Source organism: Marmota marmota, unplaced genomic scaffold (genome assembly GCF_001458135.2).
Source record: "Marmota marmota marmota unplaced genomic scaffold, marMar, whole genome shotgun sequence".
Taxonomy (NCBI): Eukaryota; Metazoa; Chordata; class Mammalia; order Rodentia; family Sciuridae; genus Marmota; species Marmota marmota.
This window is the reverse complement of record NW_026000026.1, coordinates 8225766-8241622: the sequence shown is the minus strand read 5'-3', so window position 1 is coordinate 8241622 and position 15857 is coordinate 8225766. Positions and strand designations below refer to the sequence as shown.

Below are 15857 nucleotides of genomic sequence, written 5' to 3'. Positions count from 1 at the left end.
GCCCCATCCCCAGGTCCGGTGGAGGCGTCCCCCGCCGCCCCGAGCCCGGGCGGGGGCGTGAGCCTGGGGAGGGGGACACGGCCTCTCTGCTCCACGCGCCTCACTTCCTCGGAGGCCTGGAGCAGGGGGTGCCCCTACCCAGGTGAGAGGGAGGGGAGGCGGCGACAGTGGCTGCGCCACCCTTAGGGGGCGGTAGGCTCACTCGTGCCCCGTAGGGGCGACGGTTTCCAATTACTTGTGACGTCGACCCGAGGGTCGCTGCTCGAAAAGCAAAAGATGGCAGATCCCCAGGCTGAGGGACTCTGTTGGCCTAGTGCCCGGCCGTGGGTCCTACTGGAAGCGATTTAGCTGCCTCTGGAGGGAGGAGGTGAGGGAGCGAGGACTGGAGTTAGGGGGGAGGGTGGGGAAGGAGCTCCCGAGCAGCCGAGGGATCCCTGGGCTTCTGTGAGACTGTGCCCCACCACCTCCCCGACCAGCGTGGTGTTGGGGACTTTGTGTTGAAACTAAGGAAGAGGCCGTGTGTCTGCGCTGGAGGGTGGTTGACTTCGGTGGTGTGAGGCGGCCCATTTCCTCTCTGGGCTCTGCTGCTGCGTTTGCCAATCGCCCCCAAGAGGTCCATTCTGAGCTTTGTGAGGTGGTCTTCCCCGCCCAGTCAGAATGGATGGGGGCCTGGGGGGCAGCAGGAGTGTGGATTCAGGAAGACAGTCTATATTTCTGCCCAAACACCTGCAGTCTGTACCTGCAAGTGCCCTGAGTCTTTGGGGGCTGGGGACTGGGAACTTCCCCAGGCTGGGCTGCAGGCTCTTGTCTTGGTGTCTTTTTACCATGTCACAGGAGCCTTCATCAGAAGGAGGAGAAAGAAAAGGTGTCACCCTTGGCCTCTCACTATTTTTCTGGTTAGCAGGTTGTCTTGGAAGAAACACATACACACACACACACATACACACCAAAAAAANCTTTTTATAGTTTTTCTTGGCAAGTGGTGTTTGGTGGCCACCAGATGGGTATCTTAATGACCACAATGAAAGCCCTGGAATCTTTTTTTTTTTTTTCTAAAATAATAAACTTTATTTTTTGGAACAGTTTCAGATTTACAGAAATGTTGTGAAGCTACCACAGAACCCCCACCTGCCCAGGACCGGGATTCCTCATATTGTTAACATCTCACATTAATATGGTACATTTGTTACAATTCATGAACCCATATCGATACATTACTATTGAAGTCTATACTTTTTTAGATTCAGATGTTCTCTTTTTTTTTAAGACCTTGTCAGTTCTGAGGAGTACTGGTTAGATATATTGTAGACTATCCCTTAATTTTTTAAAAAACTATTTTTTCTTTTGATTGGAATAAGGCTGTGTGATACCTAGGAAGAAGGCCACTAAGGTTAAGTGCTTTCTCACCACACACATCACTGTCGATAGTTTGTCACCGTTGATGTTGACTTGATCACCTGGCAGAGGGTACATTGGTCGGGTTTCTGCTCTTCAGTGACTCCTTTGCGAAGGGTGCTCTTTGGAAGGCAGTTCTGTGTGGAGCCTGCACAGTCGAAGTTCAGTTTTGCTCTGCGTCTGTTAAATGATGCCTCTTTGCTGCAAGGAGCTAGGACAGCAGAGTCAGCCCCCAGGAACAGAAGGGACATTGTGAGCTTTGAGAGGCCAAGATGAGTCGTCCCAGACGTGGGTGGGGCTCTGGCTGTCACTTTTCTGAGCTTCTGCATGACGGACCTCTCCGAGAGCCAAAGCCCAACCTTGTCAGCTTGGTCCCGGATGGGAGCGACCTGGTGATGCGCTACCTCCTAACCTGGAGTGTTGGCCCTGATGCTGGGCTGAGCCTGGGAGGAGAAGGACCACCGAGGGGGCCAGGCACCACCGTCAAGAACTCAGGGAAGTTTTAGGAGGTCAGATCCCATTTTATGGAACTAGTGTGTGGTGGACCTGGATCAGCCCAGTTAGTATCCCTGGGACCCTAGCAGGCAGGCACTGCTTCCATCCTCATTTTACAGAGGAGCGTGAGAAGGCACAGAGAGGTAAAGTGATCTTCTCAAGAAAGCACAGCTGGTAAACGGCAGAGCTCAGGTCTGAGCATGCTCCAGAGCTTGGTCTCAGAACTCTAGGAGGCTCCTCACTGCTCCATTGATAAGAGGTACATGCATGGCCATTGGCCAGGCCCCTGGGATCATGGCAAGGGTGGACATGTAAACACGAGCAGGGTGTTCTTGATCATTTGACAGCTCTGGATCTCTGTTTGCTTATGTGTAAAGTGGCTGAAATAATGGTCCTTACCTTAAAGGATCATGGCCCACCTGGAGTGGGTTAATCCATTTAAATCAGCACAAGGTGTGATTCATCACCAGCATTTTGTTAAACTCTTGCTGTTATTAATAGAGGTGCTCAATTAATGAGAGCCATTACTCAGTTACTAACCCAACCAACTGTTAAGCATGGATCATGCTGGGTCTTGGGAATACCGTGGACAATAAGACCTCATGCCTTAAAATGTGCCTGTTTTTTTCCTGTGTCTGATTGCATTATCAGGTGCCTCCAGGAGGAGGTTGTCCGTCAGCGTTGGTTTAGCATTGAGGTGCACACATTATGTTAAGGAGGTAACCATCCATTCTTATTTCCTTGGGAGTTTTGTTAGGAATGGGAGTTGAATCACATCAAAGGCTGTTTAGCATCTGTGGGAAATAGGATTTTATTCTTCTGAGACCTGTTACCATATTGGCTTATATTAATCAATTGCCTAATATTGAAACATTCTTGACATAAAGTCCCTTGGTGACCTTGTATTGTTTTTTTGGAGAGTGGTGACATCTGTTGGTAATAGTTAAGTGTTCTTTCTTCCAGCAATATTCACCTGTAGTGCCTTTTTTCCTGTGCAGTCAAGCTTTAGGTTTTGTTCCTTCTCTATGCTCAGGAGCAACTTGTGTATCCCAAGCAGAACAGTCTTTAACACTGTGCCAGAGTCCTCTCTGCAAACCTCTGGTCGTGGTGCTTTCTTGGGGGCTTGTTTCTGCGTGACTTTCTCTGTTGAGTCTGTGAGGATTGGACTGTTTACACTTTCCATTTCTATTGGAGTCAGTTTTGGTAAACTATTTTTCTAAGAAATGATCCATTTCATCTATCTAGGTTTTCAAACTTGACTAGAGATGTCAAGTTCATGCACATCTTTTTACTAGTGGAAGGGGCAGCCAAGCATATTATATGTGTGTGTGTGTGTGTGTGTGTGTGTGTATACGTGTGCATGTGTGTGCTATGACATCCTGACTTTTGCAGGCCCCAGGGGGACGTGTTGTTGTCAAACACTTGAGGATTTGGATTTCTTGTGCATGCTTGGAATTTGGTGGACTCTCACTTCTCCCAACTCATAATACTTTGAGGGAGACAGATGGGTACTGGGAATCCTGATCACCTCCAGAACTGTGGGATCCCCGTGTGCTGCCTGGCGATGGATGTGGTAGGGTGCTCATCTCTGGTTTGCCCTAATAGGTCTGCTGCATCCCTCCTTCCAGTCCTGGGAAGTTAGGCCTCTGGCGCCAGCTTTGCCGTTCCCCGAGACGGCAGACTCTTCCCGACCACTGCTTATTGTTTTGTAGAGTCTCTTCCTCGGATCCTTCAGCTCTGGGGGTGGCAGCCCTTTGACAAAGCTGCCGGTGCCACTCAGGCACACACGTGTGAGTGTGCACACTCTAAGGACTGTACGTGCACACAGCATGCACGAGCCCGTGGGGGCGCCTCTGCATCCTCCCAGAGTGCTGCCCGCCACGTGTGCCTAGCACCCCATCTCGGGGGCAGTTGCAGACCCTCTGGCCCGCCCCCTAGTGTCGACAGCACTTCGCCTGAGGAACACCTGCTCTCGGCCCTGTCACAGGGGACAATTAAAACCTCATTCTTTCAGCAAACATAGCGAATGCTGGTTTCGTGCCAGGCCCCGTGGGTGTAGAGACAAATGAGATGTGGTCCCTGCCCTTGCCTGGCCCCCTGGCCAACGTGGGACCCAGCCTGGTAAACAAATAGGGACAAATGAGGTGCTGTGATACAGTAACTGGTTTTTTTGGTGCTTGCTAAAAATAGGGCTGCACACCAAGCAGGCAGGTTCTCTGAACACACGTGACGCACACGGTGCTGTCAGTGTGGCGTTCGGGACAGGCCTTAGTGAGCCTGTCTCCAGGTGCAGCTGGGAGATGGGGCGAGGCTGGACTTGAGCGGAGGCCTTGTCAGGGAGCAGAGGACCTGGGGATAGAGCTGCTGCCATCCTCTGCTCTGTTCAACACATGTCACTCGAGCTCCCAAATTAAAGGCCCTCTGTCCCTTAGGGGCCTTGGCTTTGGATTGGGAGCAGAGGCTGTGAAATCCTTAAGGCCTTACCTCAGTTCCCAAGGCTCTGTAGCCCTGGAAGGTGGCGGGTGAAGTAGATGTGAGCGATGCAGGGCCACCTGTTAGTGGCCGTCGCTCCTGGCTATGCAGTGGAACCTCCTGGGCTCCACCCGGAACTGGGAACTTGGCCGAGAGCCAGGCATTGGTGAGTGGCAGGGGAGGCGCTGGGCCTGAGCACCTGGGGTTCCTGAGTCCCTCCCTCAGCACTGCAGCCCGTCGCCAGACTGCACCCCCAGAGCAGCGGGGCCCCATTTGGAGCTGTGGTCTTGGCAGCCTCCAGCATGCCCTTGTGGGTGGCGTGTGCCCGTTCCCTCCTTACAGTTGATATGCCCAGAGTCACCTGTGTGCTGCCCACTCCCCTCGTGGGATTAGACTTGCTTTAGAATTTCCAGCAAAAACAGAAGAGCACAAGGTGTGAGTGGGAGTCCGGCTGTGTGTCCATTTTTCTCTCTGTCTCATGGATGGTCGTGCATGCTCCCTGGGCCACCTGTACCTTTGTTCCCTCCAGTTGTGGGGACCACTGACTCGGCTTGCTGGAGCACCAGGTCTGAAATCAGAAGGTCCCGGCCTGACATTCCGCCTTCCTTGCTTTCCACCTGGGTGGCCTTGGCTTGGAGGAAGTGCCTGGCATCTGGCAAGCCTGTAATGTAGTTGCCAGAGAAATGGGTGAAAAATTGCAGAATCCCTTCTTAGAGATGTGCTGGTGGCGTGTGGAGTTGGCTCCCAGGCTTGCATTTTCTCATCTGTGAGGTGGGCCGGGGGTGACGGTGCCCTCCCTCCCTGTTGGGTCTACCTGGTGTTAGTGAGGTGGGTGATTCCCGTTCACAAGGGGCTCGGGAGTGTGGGACGGCAGCGGCGTGGTGATGAGCCTCTCCCTGTCCTGAGTTCTGGGCAGCCTGGGAGAGGAGAGAGGCCTCCTGCGCCCTGATGGACGCTGAGCTGTCAGAGCACACGGGCCAGGAACCGAGGGGCGCTGGCCAGATGGGAGCCGGCACCCTGAGGTGTCTTGGCCCTGCTTGGTTGCCCGCTCGCTTCTGACCTGGGGACTCGTCTGCTCGACCTCAGTCCGGAACTCTGCTGGCTGTGATTGCTTCCTTAATTGTCCAGATTGTGAGACAGGAAGGTTCTCCTTGCTGGGGCAGGGGATCTCCCAGGTGTCATACCCTGGCCCTGAGGGCTGCCGAGCCAGGGCTGGAGGGAGCAGCCCTGGAGACGCAGCGCCATGGGTGCGGGGGCTCCCCCTCCCGGGGGACTTCCTCCCTGCCCAGCACAGGAAGCCTCGCAGGCCCGGGCTGAGCTCGCCATGCAGGGCACAGATGCTCTCAGACAGCCCAGGGGATACAGCCAGATCCACACTGGGCCCTTCTGGGTGGGGTGGGGTTGACCAGTCTCAGCCGGGACTGGTGCAAGTTCCCCAAACAAGAGGGCACCTTCGGCTTGACCCTGAGCTTTCATTATGAGCTTTTGCCAAAATATGCAAAGTAGAGGTGATGGTATAATCAGCTCCCGGGCCCGACACCCACTTCAGCAGAGGGGATCCTAGTGGGGATGGGCTCATTCCGTGTCTCAGCCCCCACGTCTTCTCCACCCCACCCTCAGCTACTTTCAGTAAAATCCCAGGTGTCATAAAGTTTTATTAATAGATTAGGAGGTTTCTATCTCTCAAAGATGAGACAAATGAAACACGGGGTCCCTCAGTCTCCTCAGGGGGCTTCTTCCAGGGCCAGCTTCCCCGCCACACCGAGATGCTCCGGGTGTGGCTTCAAGTCCCTTGTATGGTGGAGGATTGCGTGAACCTCCCTGTGGATTTTAAATCCCCCCCAGGTCACTTGTGGTCCCTAATACAGTGTAAGTGCCACACAGACAGTTGTCACATTGGATTACTTAAGGAATAAGGACGAGGAAACTGTCTCTAGTGTTCAGTCCGGTTTCCCCCACTGGATACTTTTGATTGATTTATTTTTTTGGAGGTGGTTTCCTCCACAGAGGCTCAGCCCAGGGCCACGGAGACCCACCTGCATGCACCATTATTAAAACCAAGATCATCACCGAATATCCAGCTCCCCAGTGTTTCTGCTTCGTCTGTGGAGTATCTCTGTGGAGCTGGGTTGTTCCACCCGAGACCTAAATGACCCCCACACTGGGACTGGTCGATGTGACCCTGAATCTTGTGTCCTGTGGAAGTTCCCGCCCGGCTGTTGGCGGCTGCTTGTCGAGGAAGCAGGGTCATTTCCCCGCGCACTTCTTCGCCCTCTGGATCTTCCTGTGGCATCTCTGTGATGTCCTTTCACGTGTCCCTCTGTCCCTCTCGGTTCCTACAGACCTGCGTTTGGTTCTGAAGCCCTGTGCCTCGGCCTTTTAATGGTCTTTGTTGTTGTTTTTTCCCTCTGTAAAAGAAACACACCAAAGACCGGCTGCCAGCCACAGTCACAGCGGGGAGAGGGGCTTTTTCCCGAGTTGGCATTTGGGATCCTCCTCCTTTCTAATCAGAGGATTTGGGAAAAAGCATTTTGTTTTCAGCTGGGCCTGTTTTAGTTAATAAAATGCGTTCCCCATGCGGATTTTAATTGAGTCTTGCCTGGGTGAGCTTTCTGAAGGCAGGAAAGTGGCCCGCAAAGCTCAGGATTGGCAGAGGTCCTTATCACAACAGACCTGCTTGGAAACCCACGCCTGCAGGCCCAGGGGTGTTCAGTGGGGCCGGGGCTTTGAGTCTGAGATGCCGGCAACAGTTCCTTGGGGCTAAGGGAAGGCGCTGTTGACCTGCACAGTCCCCAGAAGGTGCTCTGCAGGTCTCAGATCTGCAGTGGGTGACCTCACCTGGGTTCTGCTGCCAGAGTAGAAGGATTGTCTTAATGACCGGGGCTTGGCGGGCCGCTGATGAGTGTGCCCACCTCCAGGAACATGGCACTGGAATGAAAGCTCTTGGGGAGAAGTATAAATGAGAACCCGCCAGTCAATAAGGTATTAATTTTAAGTCTCTGTCCCTGGCCAAGCACGACGTGGGCCCCACTGTCTCCAAAGGGGAAGTTTCTACTTGGATTTGAAGTTGATGAAATAAAAGTGGAAATCGGCTTTTCCGATGGTGCCAGGGGAATGGGAATCAATAAGGGCCACTGCTCCTGGAGGTGGCTGGAGCTGGGGAGGGCTGGCGCCCCGCAAGGTGGAGGATGAGGAGGTGTGTCCCTCCTGCAGGCCTTCACAGGCGGGCGCTTGCGTGGCCAGCCAGCTTCTGCAGGAGGATTATCTGAAGTCTATTTCTGGCCAGTTTTTCTGACCAGATCTTTCCTTCTCCTTTTGGAGAGGAAGCCACTTGAGTCCTCTTCTCTGTCCGTCTTTCACTGTCTGGTTACAAACACTCCCCGTCACGAGTGCCGCCCGAGTGGCTGTCTCCTTTAAGGATGGGGGAGGTGGATAAAGATGGTGTATCCATCCAGAGGACCACTCCCCTGCAGTGACCAAGAAGTGCCCGCACACCATGGGGCCAGCCTAGCAAAGGGAGAGGGGCGTGTCCAGTGTGCGTTGTCCAGACCAGCCAAGCCCGGGTGATGGCGACCAGGTCCAGAGAGTTTCTGGCTGGGCAGGGCCCTGGGATTCCAGCTGTGTCCTTGACTATTTTTTTGACCTCTGGGTTGTCCTGTCCCCCATCCCTTCTCTGGCACAGAGGTACAGGCAGTGCCTGCCACCCAGGATGGGGGTCAGCTGCAGGGAGAAGCCTCGGGGGCTCCTGGGGTCCCGCACAGTGGCTTCAGGATGAGGGTGCAGGAAGGTCTCTGGAGTTGTTGAAAGCAGGAGGCCCCAGGGTGGCTTTAAGCCAGCAAGAGACAGTCCTTCCCTCCAGGTCCCAAGGAGGCCATGAGACCTGGTGTCTCCCAGCTGGGGTGCTGGGGCCCTGCCCCCACCTCACAGTGACCTAGGGCCTGTGTGCCCCCGTCCCCTCCTGAGCAGGGCTGCAGCATGGGCCGCGTTTGGCCAGTGGCCCGCCAGCCGCGTCTGTGAGGTGGTTCTGGGCCTGTCCTGGTCCTGTGGGGACGCCTGTCCCGTGGCAGTGACCTGGGAAGTGCCGCCCGGCTGCTGAGGCGGGCGGTCTGGCTGGGCAGGTCAGCAGCCAGAGCTGCTCCAGGTGGCCTTTTCCCAAGGCCCCCCCTCGACACGACAGGAGACAGGACAGGGACGTCTACAGGACGGGACCTCTGCCCTCCCCGTTCTGACATTTCTGGGCCTCACTGATCTGGATGGAATTTCTCAGCTTTCAGAGCTGAGTCTGTGTGTGTCACCTCGGAGCGCAGGGCGTGACAACCTGAATTTCCGTCATTCTTAACGCACATGAGTCACCCATCTGGAATCCAGCTCCTGTGGCGTGTGCCTGGCAGAGCAGCAGCGGGGCTTGGGGGCTTCCTGGGAAGTTTGCAGAGTGACAGGTGACAGGTTTGTGACCTGGAAGCAGCCCGTGGCTTCTGGAGGAGGCTCTGATCGTGGGTGAGGAGCCCCCGCCTTCCTGCCCCGTGGTCCCGGCCGGCAGCCCCCGTGAGCAGGAGGCCGGGAGACCCGCCCGCGGCGGCCAGCTCCTTCCGCCACCTCTCCCCTGGCTGCAGGCCGCAGTGTCAGGCTGTGGATCCTCCTTGCTGCCATGGAGACAGACTGTGGTGTCTCCAAGCCAGGGCCGGGGACGCCGCCACCTCAGGGCGTGAGCCAGGGCAGGGGGCACCTGGGACACGGCCGGGCGGCCGGTGGTCACCCCAGGCCAGGCCCTGGCTCCTCTCCTCCTGTCATCCAAGCCCCCAGACACCATTGGACTTGGCCCCTCCCCCAGAGGGACAGGCGCCTCCTGCAGGTCCCCACGGGGTTTCTGTTGGGGTCAGTCTATTCTGCTTCCTGAAAACCCCGCGGGTCCTTCCCCAGAGGAGGCTCCCCGTTCCTTTCTCAGAAGCTCCTGTGGCTGGTTGGTTGTCCCCAGAGGCTGCCTCGTGTTGGCCTGGTTCTTCCTGAGGGTGGGCAGGAGGCCTCCTGGAGGAGAGGCCCTGGTGGAGGCCACCACGAGGGCCTGAATGAGACTTTTAAAATGACCCTCGACTCGATCCTCAGCCAGTGGAGGAACTGAGAACATCACAGAAGAAAGGAGTTGGTGTCCTGGGTTATGAGGGGCCCTGCAATTGTGAGGGCCCCCAGGGAGAACCTCCTTTCTCTGTTTCAGGGTTGGTTAAGGTGTTACCATCCAGGAAATGGCCTCTTTTATGAGAAGTGGGGTGGAGTAGTGTTTGGGACCGTAGAGGAGTCAGGTTGCCTAAGACTGAATCTTGGCTCAGCCACTAAAAAGCTGTGTGACTTTAGGCAGATTACTCACCCTCTCTGAGCCTCATTTTCCACGTTAAAATGGGGGACACTATATTACATGCTTCATAGAATTCTGGTGAGAGAAGCCTGTTAATGTGGTAGAGGAGTGCAGTGGTTCTTGGTACACAATAAAAGGTTTACGTGTTGGCTCTTATCACTTCTGTTATTACAAGTAGCTCACTGAGTCACCAAGGCTTTGGTAGGATTGAGTTGGTGCCCAGGTGGCCTGGGGAGGTGAGGAGGGAGCCGAAGGCTCTCTTCACCCACCCCCCACACTTTCTGAAGGTCAGCAGAATCTGAGATGAAAAGGAGAATTCCCCGGAGTGCTGACCAATCCGTTTTATTTTTGTAAAAATTTCTTCCTTTTTTGAAGGAAGATCGGGGCTAGCACATGTCACACTTTCAAGTCATAAAACAGGGTCACTGTCGCAGGAAAGGGCAGAATTTCCGCTTCTTTCCATAATAACAAAGGTCCAGTCTGCCTGTTTACCCAGCGTCCTCCCGCGTGCTGGGAGCTCGGGGGCCAGGTGAGCTGTGGGTGGGCTGCGTGGCCCCTGTCACCCCTGAGAATGTGGAGTGCCCTCCCCTGGCAGGAGGGGCGGGGTGGCGCTGGCCCTGAGGCTGCGCTGTGCCCTTGGCTGTGGCATCTGAACCCCCCCGAGCAGATCTCTTGCTGATGAGCCGCTGGCCTGGCCTTCCCAGAAATCTTGTTCTGCAGTTTTGGGGAGTGTTCAGGGTTCTCCCCAAAAGTTCACAGGGTCTAGATTTTTTGATAAACACCCAGGAACCTGACAGGAAAGAGGGGTGATAATGATGAGAACTTCCAGGTAGCTGCTGCAGAAATGAGCTACCTGCTGAGGCTGGCGGCTCCCTCCCGAGTCACGCTGGCTGGCGGGTGGGCGCTGTGGGCTGAGGCCTCCAATGTCTGGGCCTCTGCCCGGTGGGGCCGTGTGTGGCTGTGCTCAGCTAGGGCGGCTCTGCCTTCCGGGAGGCATCTGGCAGTGCCCTCAGTGGGAGGGCCAAGGAGGCCACCGCTGGCCTCGGGGGGTAGAGGCCAGGGATGCTGTTGGAGGCCACAGGAGCCCACAGCAGAACACGACCCAGCGCCCACTGCCCGTAGTTCGGAGGTCGAGTATCCCCGGCTGGGGTGGGTGCACTGCGGCTGCCTGGGGTCAGCTGAGGCTTTTGGGCACTTTAATTCATCTCTCTGTGTCTCAGTCTTGTCTCTATAAAAGGGGGACAGACTGTACCCCCTCACATAGGGTTGGGGGATTAGATAATCCACCCATGGAGTGTGCCTTCCGCAGCGCCTGTGAGTTCTCCGTTATCACCGTGGCCGCCAGGACCCCGCCCCCCTTCAGAAAGCCCACAGTCCAGGGGAGACAGGAGAGTGACTCCCGAGATGGACTTCAGTCTGGGACCCTGCAGATCTGGGAGCATGAAGACCTGCCTTGTGCAGCTTGGGGAGCAGGGGGCCTGCAGGAGGAGGTGGCTCAAGTTGAGCTGTGCAGGGCGGGAGGCATGGAAGGGCATGCTGGCAAGAGGAACAGCCCGTGCAAAGCCATGAAGGTACAGAAGACCCGGGAGGCCACCTGACCTCACATCACTGCGTCCACCTCTTCCTGCCTTTTGGCACCCATGTCTTGGGGGCGGGCCAGGTAGCTCCCATGGCAGGTGAGATGGTTTTAGGTGGGGACGCTGCCCACGATCGAACTGTGTCCTTTCTGGTGCTATTTTCTCTTTTGAACTCATCAGGAGTGGGGTCTCGGTTATGGGGGCTGAACGCAGGTGGACTTCATGGGGTGGTGGGAACGGGTCACTTCTCAATCATGGTGGCAGTACAAGGGGGCTAACACTGGACAAAGCTCGTGGGCCCTATGCTCAACATCTGCACGCTCCCGTCAACAGCTGTATATATGTGAGACCTCAGTAAACAGAACGTGGGCAGGGCGGCTGCCAAAACTGGCCCCCGAGTCTTGCTTGAATTGGGTAACTTCTATTTTTGTTGTACTTTTACCCTGCCTGCCGTTTATGGAGGTGACACCGATTTTCCATTTGTGGTAGCAGTATGAAGTTTCCTTTTAAAATACGGCAGAATTAATATGCGAATGAATATAAATAGAAATATCAAGTCAGTAATATCTTCTGGGGTTGCAAGGGTTCCGGCGTCTTGTGAGGACCCGGGGTGGTTCTGAGCGACAGCCAGCTCCTGCAGGGGGTGGGCGCAGGGACGGCCGTGCCAGGGTGCCGCAGCCCCAGGAGAAATCTCGGCTACTTCAGGAAATATTTCACTGATGCGCTGGTTGTGAGACTTGCTGTCCAAAACCCAGAGGACCCAGAGCCGGTGGTTATTAATTACCGCCGTCCTCCCCGCCTGCCGCTCAAATTCAGTCTTGGGGAGAGGGGAGGGAAAAAGACAGCAAGACTCTGCCGCGGGGATTAATTAAAACCAGTGCAAATGCTGGACACTTCAGAGCGCAGTAAAGCCTGCTGTTTGGCTGTTTCTCCGGGCTCCCGGGGAGCGCCGGTGTGCTTTGTGCCTGCATTTCACAGCAGCCCGGGTGTTTCTGATAAGCTGCAGTTTTTTTCTGATGAGGCCAGAATTTCTGCTCAGAGGCTCTTCGTGCTTGGTTTTGCTGGTTTGCAGAGCGGTGGACTCTCAGGGTGTGGTTGGACATGGATTTGGCGCTGATCTTCCCCTTGATTACAGATTTCTGCTCTCTTACCTGCCAGGAAGGCATGTGCGAGTGTGCGAGTGTGTGTGTGTGTGTGTGTGCGCGCGCGCGCCTGCACATGTGTGTGAGCATGCCTGCGTGTGTGTGCACAAGTTCAAACACAAGTTCACCCTGGTTGCAACTTCCAAGAACTCCAGACCCCACAGACTCTAGCTAGAAAAATCAGAGGGCCTCAGAGCCCGACGTGACAGAGGAGATGGATTCCGTTTCACACCACTTGGTTCTAAATGAGGAGCTCGAGGCCGAGAGTGGGTGGGGGACTTTTCCAAAGTCACCCAGCTAGGTAGTGGCAAAGCAGGACTTGATTCTCAGTTTCCTGCTTCGTAAGCCAGGGTTCCGTTGCCACATATGATGTTCTGTCCCCTCCCCCTCCCCCAGCCCACAAAGTAACATCTTTTTTTTTTTTTTTTTTATTGGTTGTTCAAAACATTACAAAGCTCAAAATGCTGGGGCATTGTATTCCTTTTCTGTACGTAATGCAGAGGTAGGAAAGTCTCCTTTCTGCTGTGCCTCCATCCCTGGTTACTTAGCCTCTTCCTGCGGGAAGTCATTGCTACCTGTAACTTCCAGAATGCATACTTCATTTTGCACACATAAGAGTGTCCCTGCGGGATCAATTTCTAAGCGTGACACTGCTAAGTCCCCAGGGCATGTGTGCTTGGAGTTCTGACAGATATTACTCAATCATCCTCTCTAGACGAGGGTGCTGCTGTCTGTCTTTTGGTTTGGATATTAGCATCTTGAGTTCCAGTGTCCCACAGAGGATTTTTTGAACTTCAGTCAGCTGACAATTTTTTTTTTTTGAGCCCCTGCTTTGTGGCAGGTCCCATCTGGGTGCTCGAGATAGAGTGTGGGGCAAGAGAACCCTCATGGCATTTACTGATTGGTTGGGGGCAGGCAGATGATGATAAGATGACCCCACAGTTATCTCACTAGAACTTGGAACAGTGCAGGGTAGGCAGTGGGGACCTCCGAGAGGCCTGAGCCAGTCAAGAAGCCAGGAAGCTCTGAGAGCCCGTGGCACTTTGGTGGAGCTTGTGGGCCTCAGTGAGCTTTGGATGTGTGGAGAAGGGGTGAGGAGCGTTGTCAAGGCTGAGGGAACTGCACATGCAAAGGTCCTGGGGTGGGAAGGAAGGAGGTGCTTCCCACAAAGTCCAGTTTAGCTGGTGTCTGGAGAGAGGAGGGACTAGGAGATCCCCGGCCAGGCTGGCCTAATTGAAGCCATTCACCTGTACCCCGAGAGCTGTGGGAAGCCATTTTGGGACTTTTACCTGAAGTGGAGACACCAACAGACCCTCTGAGATCAGTTCAGCTAAGCTAGACTGCACTTCCTCCAGGGTGACCCCAAAAGGGCACAAGGAGGTTGAGGATCCCTTGAGTGTCCACGCTCGCTCCCCAGCATGAGCTAGGCTGGCAGCTTCAGGAGGAGATCCCACCGCTGGCCGAACACCACTCCCTGTTCATCTGTTCTCTCCACCACTCCACAAATGTTTGTGGAGGGCCGGCCAGTGTCAGGCACTGTGGTAGGAGCTTGGCAAACAGCACGGAGCCACAACAGACACGGTCCAGCCCTGGCAGAGCCTAGTGTCCAGGGCAGGGTCGCAGACTTCCACAAAGGGCCAGATAGTAAATATTGTAGGCCCCGTGGTCTGTATGGCCACAACTCTGAGCTTGGGTGCCCCCCCACCCCAGCCCCAGGCCCCGTGTAAATGAGCCAGCGTGGCTGTGTTCCAATAAAACTTTATTCACGGACGCAGACTGTGGGCCAGATTTGGCTTGTGGGCCCTAGTTGGCCTCTCTTGGTTTAGCAGGATGAGTTCCCCAAACAGAGAGGTGTCTGATGTGATGTGAGCTGGTAGAAGGTGCCAGTGGAGAAGAGGTGGCAGGTGAGGGGGTGGAGATGATCTTGCCGATGGTCAAGGCAGATGCTGGCTGAGCCGATACATAAAGGAATCCAGGGAAGCCGCCCGGGAAGGTCTCGGGGGAGGAGCTGTGCGTCCAGTGCTCTGAGTCAGGCACTGCTTGACAACAGACGCTGACAGCCGACAGCCGGGCTGCTGCCGAGTCAGCGTGGGGAAAATAGCTTAGGGCCTGTCTACAGGGTCAGGGGAGGCCTTCACGGAAGGGTTTCTAGAATGGACGTTTCAGAAGCTGTGGCCTGGAGGCCAGACTGTAGGGGGACAGGGAAGGCATGGGGAGACCAGAGGAGGTGACCACAGAGTTCAGGGGGGAGCAGAGCAGGGCTTGGACCAGGGTGGGCATGATGGGTGGGGGGACGTTTGAGTTTGGTTTGTGTGTTGGCAGCAGAGCACTGAGGATCTGCTGAGGGCTGGTACGGGGGCAGAGCCCAGGAGCCCAGGCTGACCCTAGTCCCTGGTGGAGACGGTGGAGCTGGGGGGCCTTGGAGGGGTAGTGGGGTGAGGGGTGGTGGGACAAGCAGGTCCCCCACACAGGAACCTCCCACCTAGTGGGTGCTCTGAGCTGTGCAGGGTGCCATGTGGAGGGCGCAGGTCAGTGAGACAGGATGTCTGTCAAGGGGGGGTTCAGGCTTGGAATTAAGCGACAGTGTGAGGTGGGGAATGGGCATCCCTAGGTGACCGGGACAGATAACACGGCTCTGTTCCTGGTTCTGAACCAGCCACTTCTTATGCTCGGTGGGATCACCTAGGGTTCAGATGCAGAGCTCTGAGGGGCACGAAATCTGCTTAATGGGTCCTAACCGGCAATGACACCATATAGCCCTAGGAGGCTCAGCGCATCCTGGGTAGCAGGGTGTCATTTCAGTGGGGGGGGTGTGGGTGCTATGAATGTGGTGGGAGACAATCGCATTTCTTCTAAGGTTTCCACTGAAACCACCGCCTGGAGCGTCAGGCCTGCTGGTCTTCCAGTCACGGCCACGCTGGGTCTGGAGCCAACCCTACCCTGCACTCAAGAGGTCCCTCTCTCTTCAGGGGATTTGGGACGGATGGCCTCACCTCCTGGTGTGGCTGCACTGCTCCAGCCAGTGGTTTGGTGTGGGCGGGGTGCTGAACAGAATGAAGTGACAGGAGGCGACCCAGCCTGTGATTGGTGGCTCGACAAGGGACTTCTGTTTTAGAGGCTTATAAGACCCTCCTCCCCCTTCTCTTTCCAGAAGAACCGAATGCACATAAGGTCGTCAGCCCACACTCCGGAATCTACCCCGATGATGTCCCGGACTATGGCCCCAAGCCCTACAGCCCCCTGGCCAGTTTCCCGGGCGAGCCCCCCGGCCGGTTCGGAGAGCCGGATAGGGTCGGGCCCCCGAACTTTCTGAGCCCGGCCAAGCCAGCGGGGGCCTCGGGCCTGAGCCCTCGGATCGAGATCACTCCGTCCCACGAACTGATGCAGGCAGGGGGGTCCCTCCGCGCCAGGGACTGCGCCCTGCCG

At 55.7% G+C, this 15857-nt stretch overlaps 1 protein-coding gene across 1 annotated transcript in view; it reads left to right on the top strand.

Moving 5' to 3' along the window:
• LOC125619210 (nuclear factor of activated T-cells, cytoplasmic 2-like) overlaps nucleotides 1-15857 on the top strand; it is a 51967-nt gene that overhangs the window by 22150 nt on the left and 13960 nt on the right. The window contains exon 2 of the mRNA XM_048811946.1: nucleotides 15583-15853. Within this exon, the coding sequence (XP_048667903.1) occupies nucleotides 15583-15853 (271 nt within the window). The remainder of the gene's footprint in view (nucleotides 1-15582; nucleotides 15854-15857) is intronic.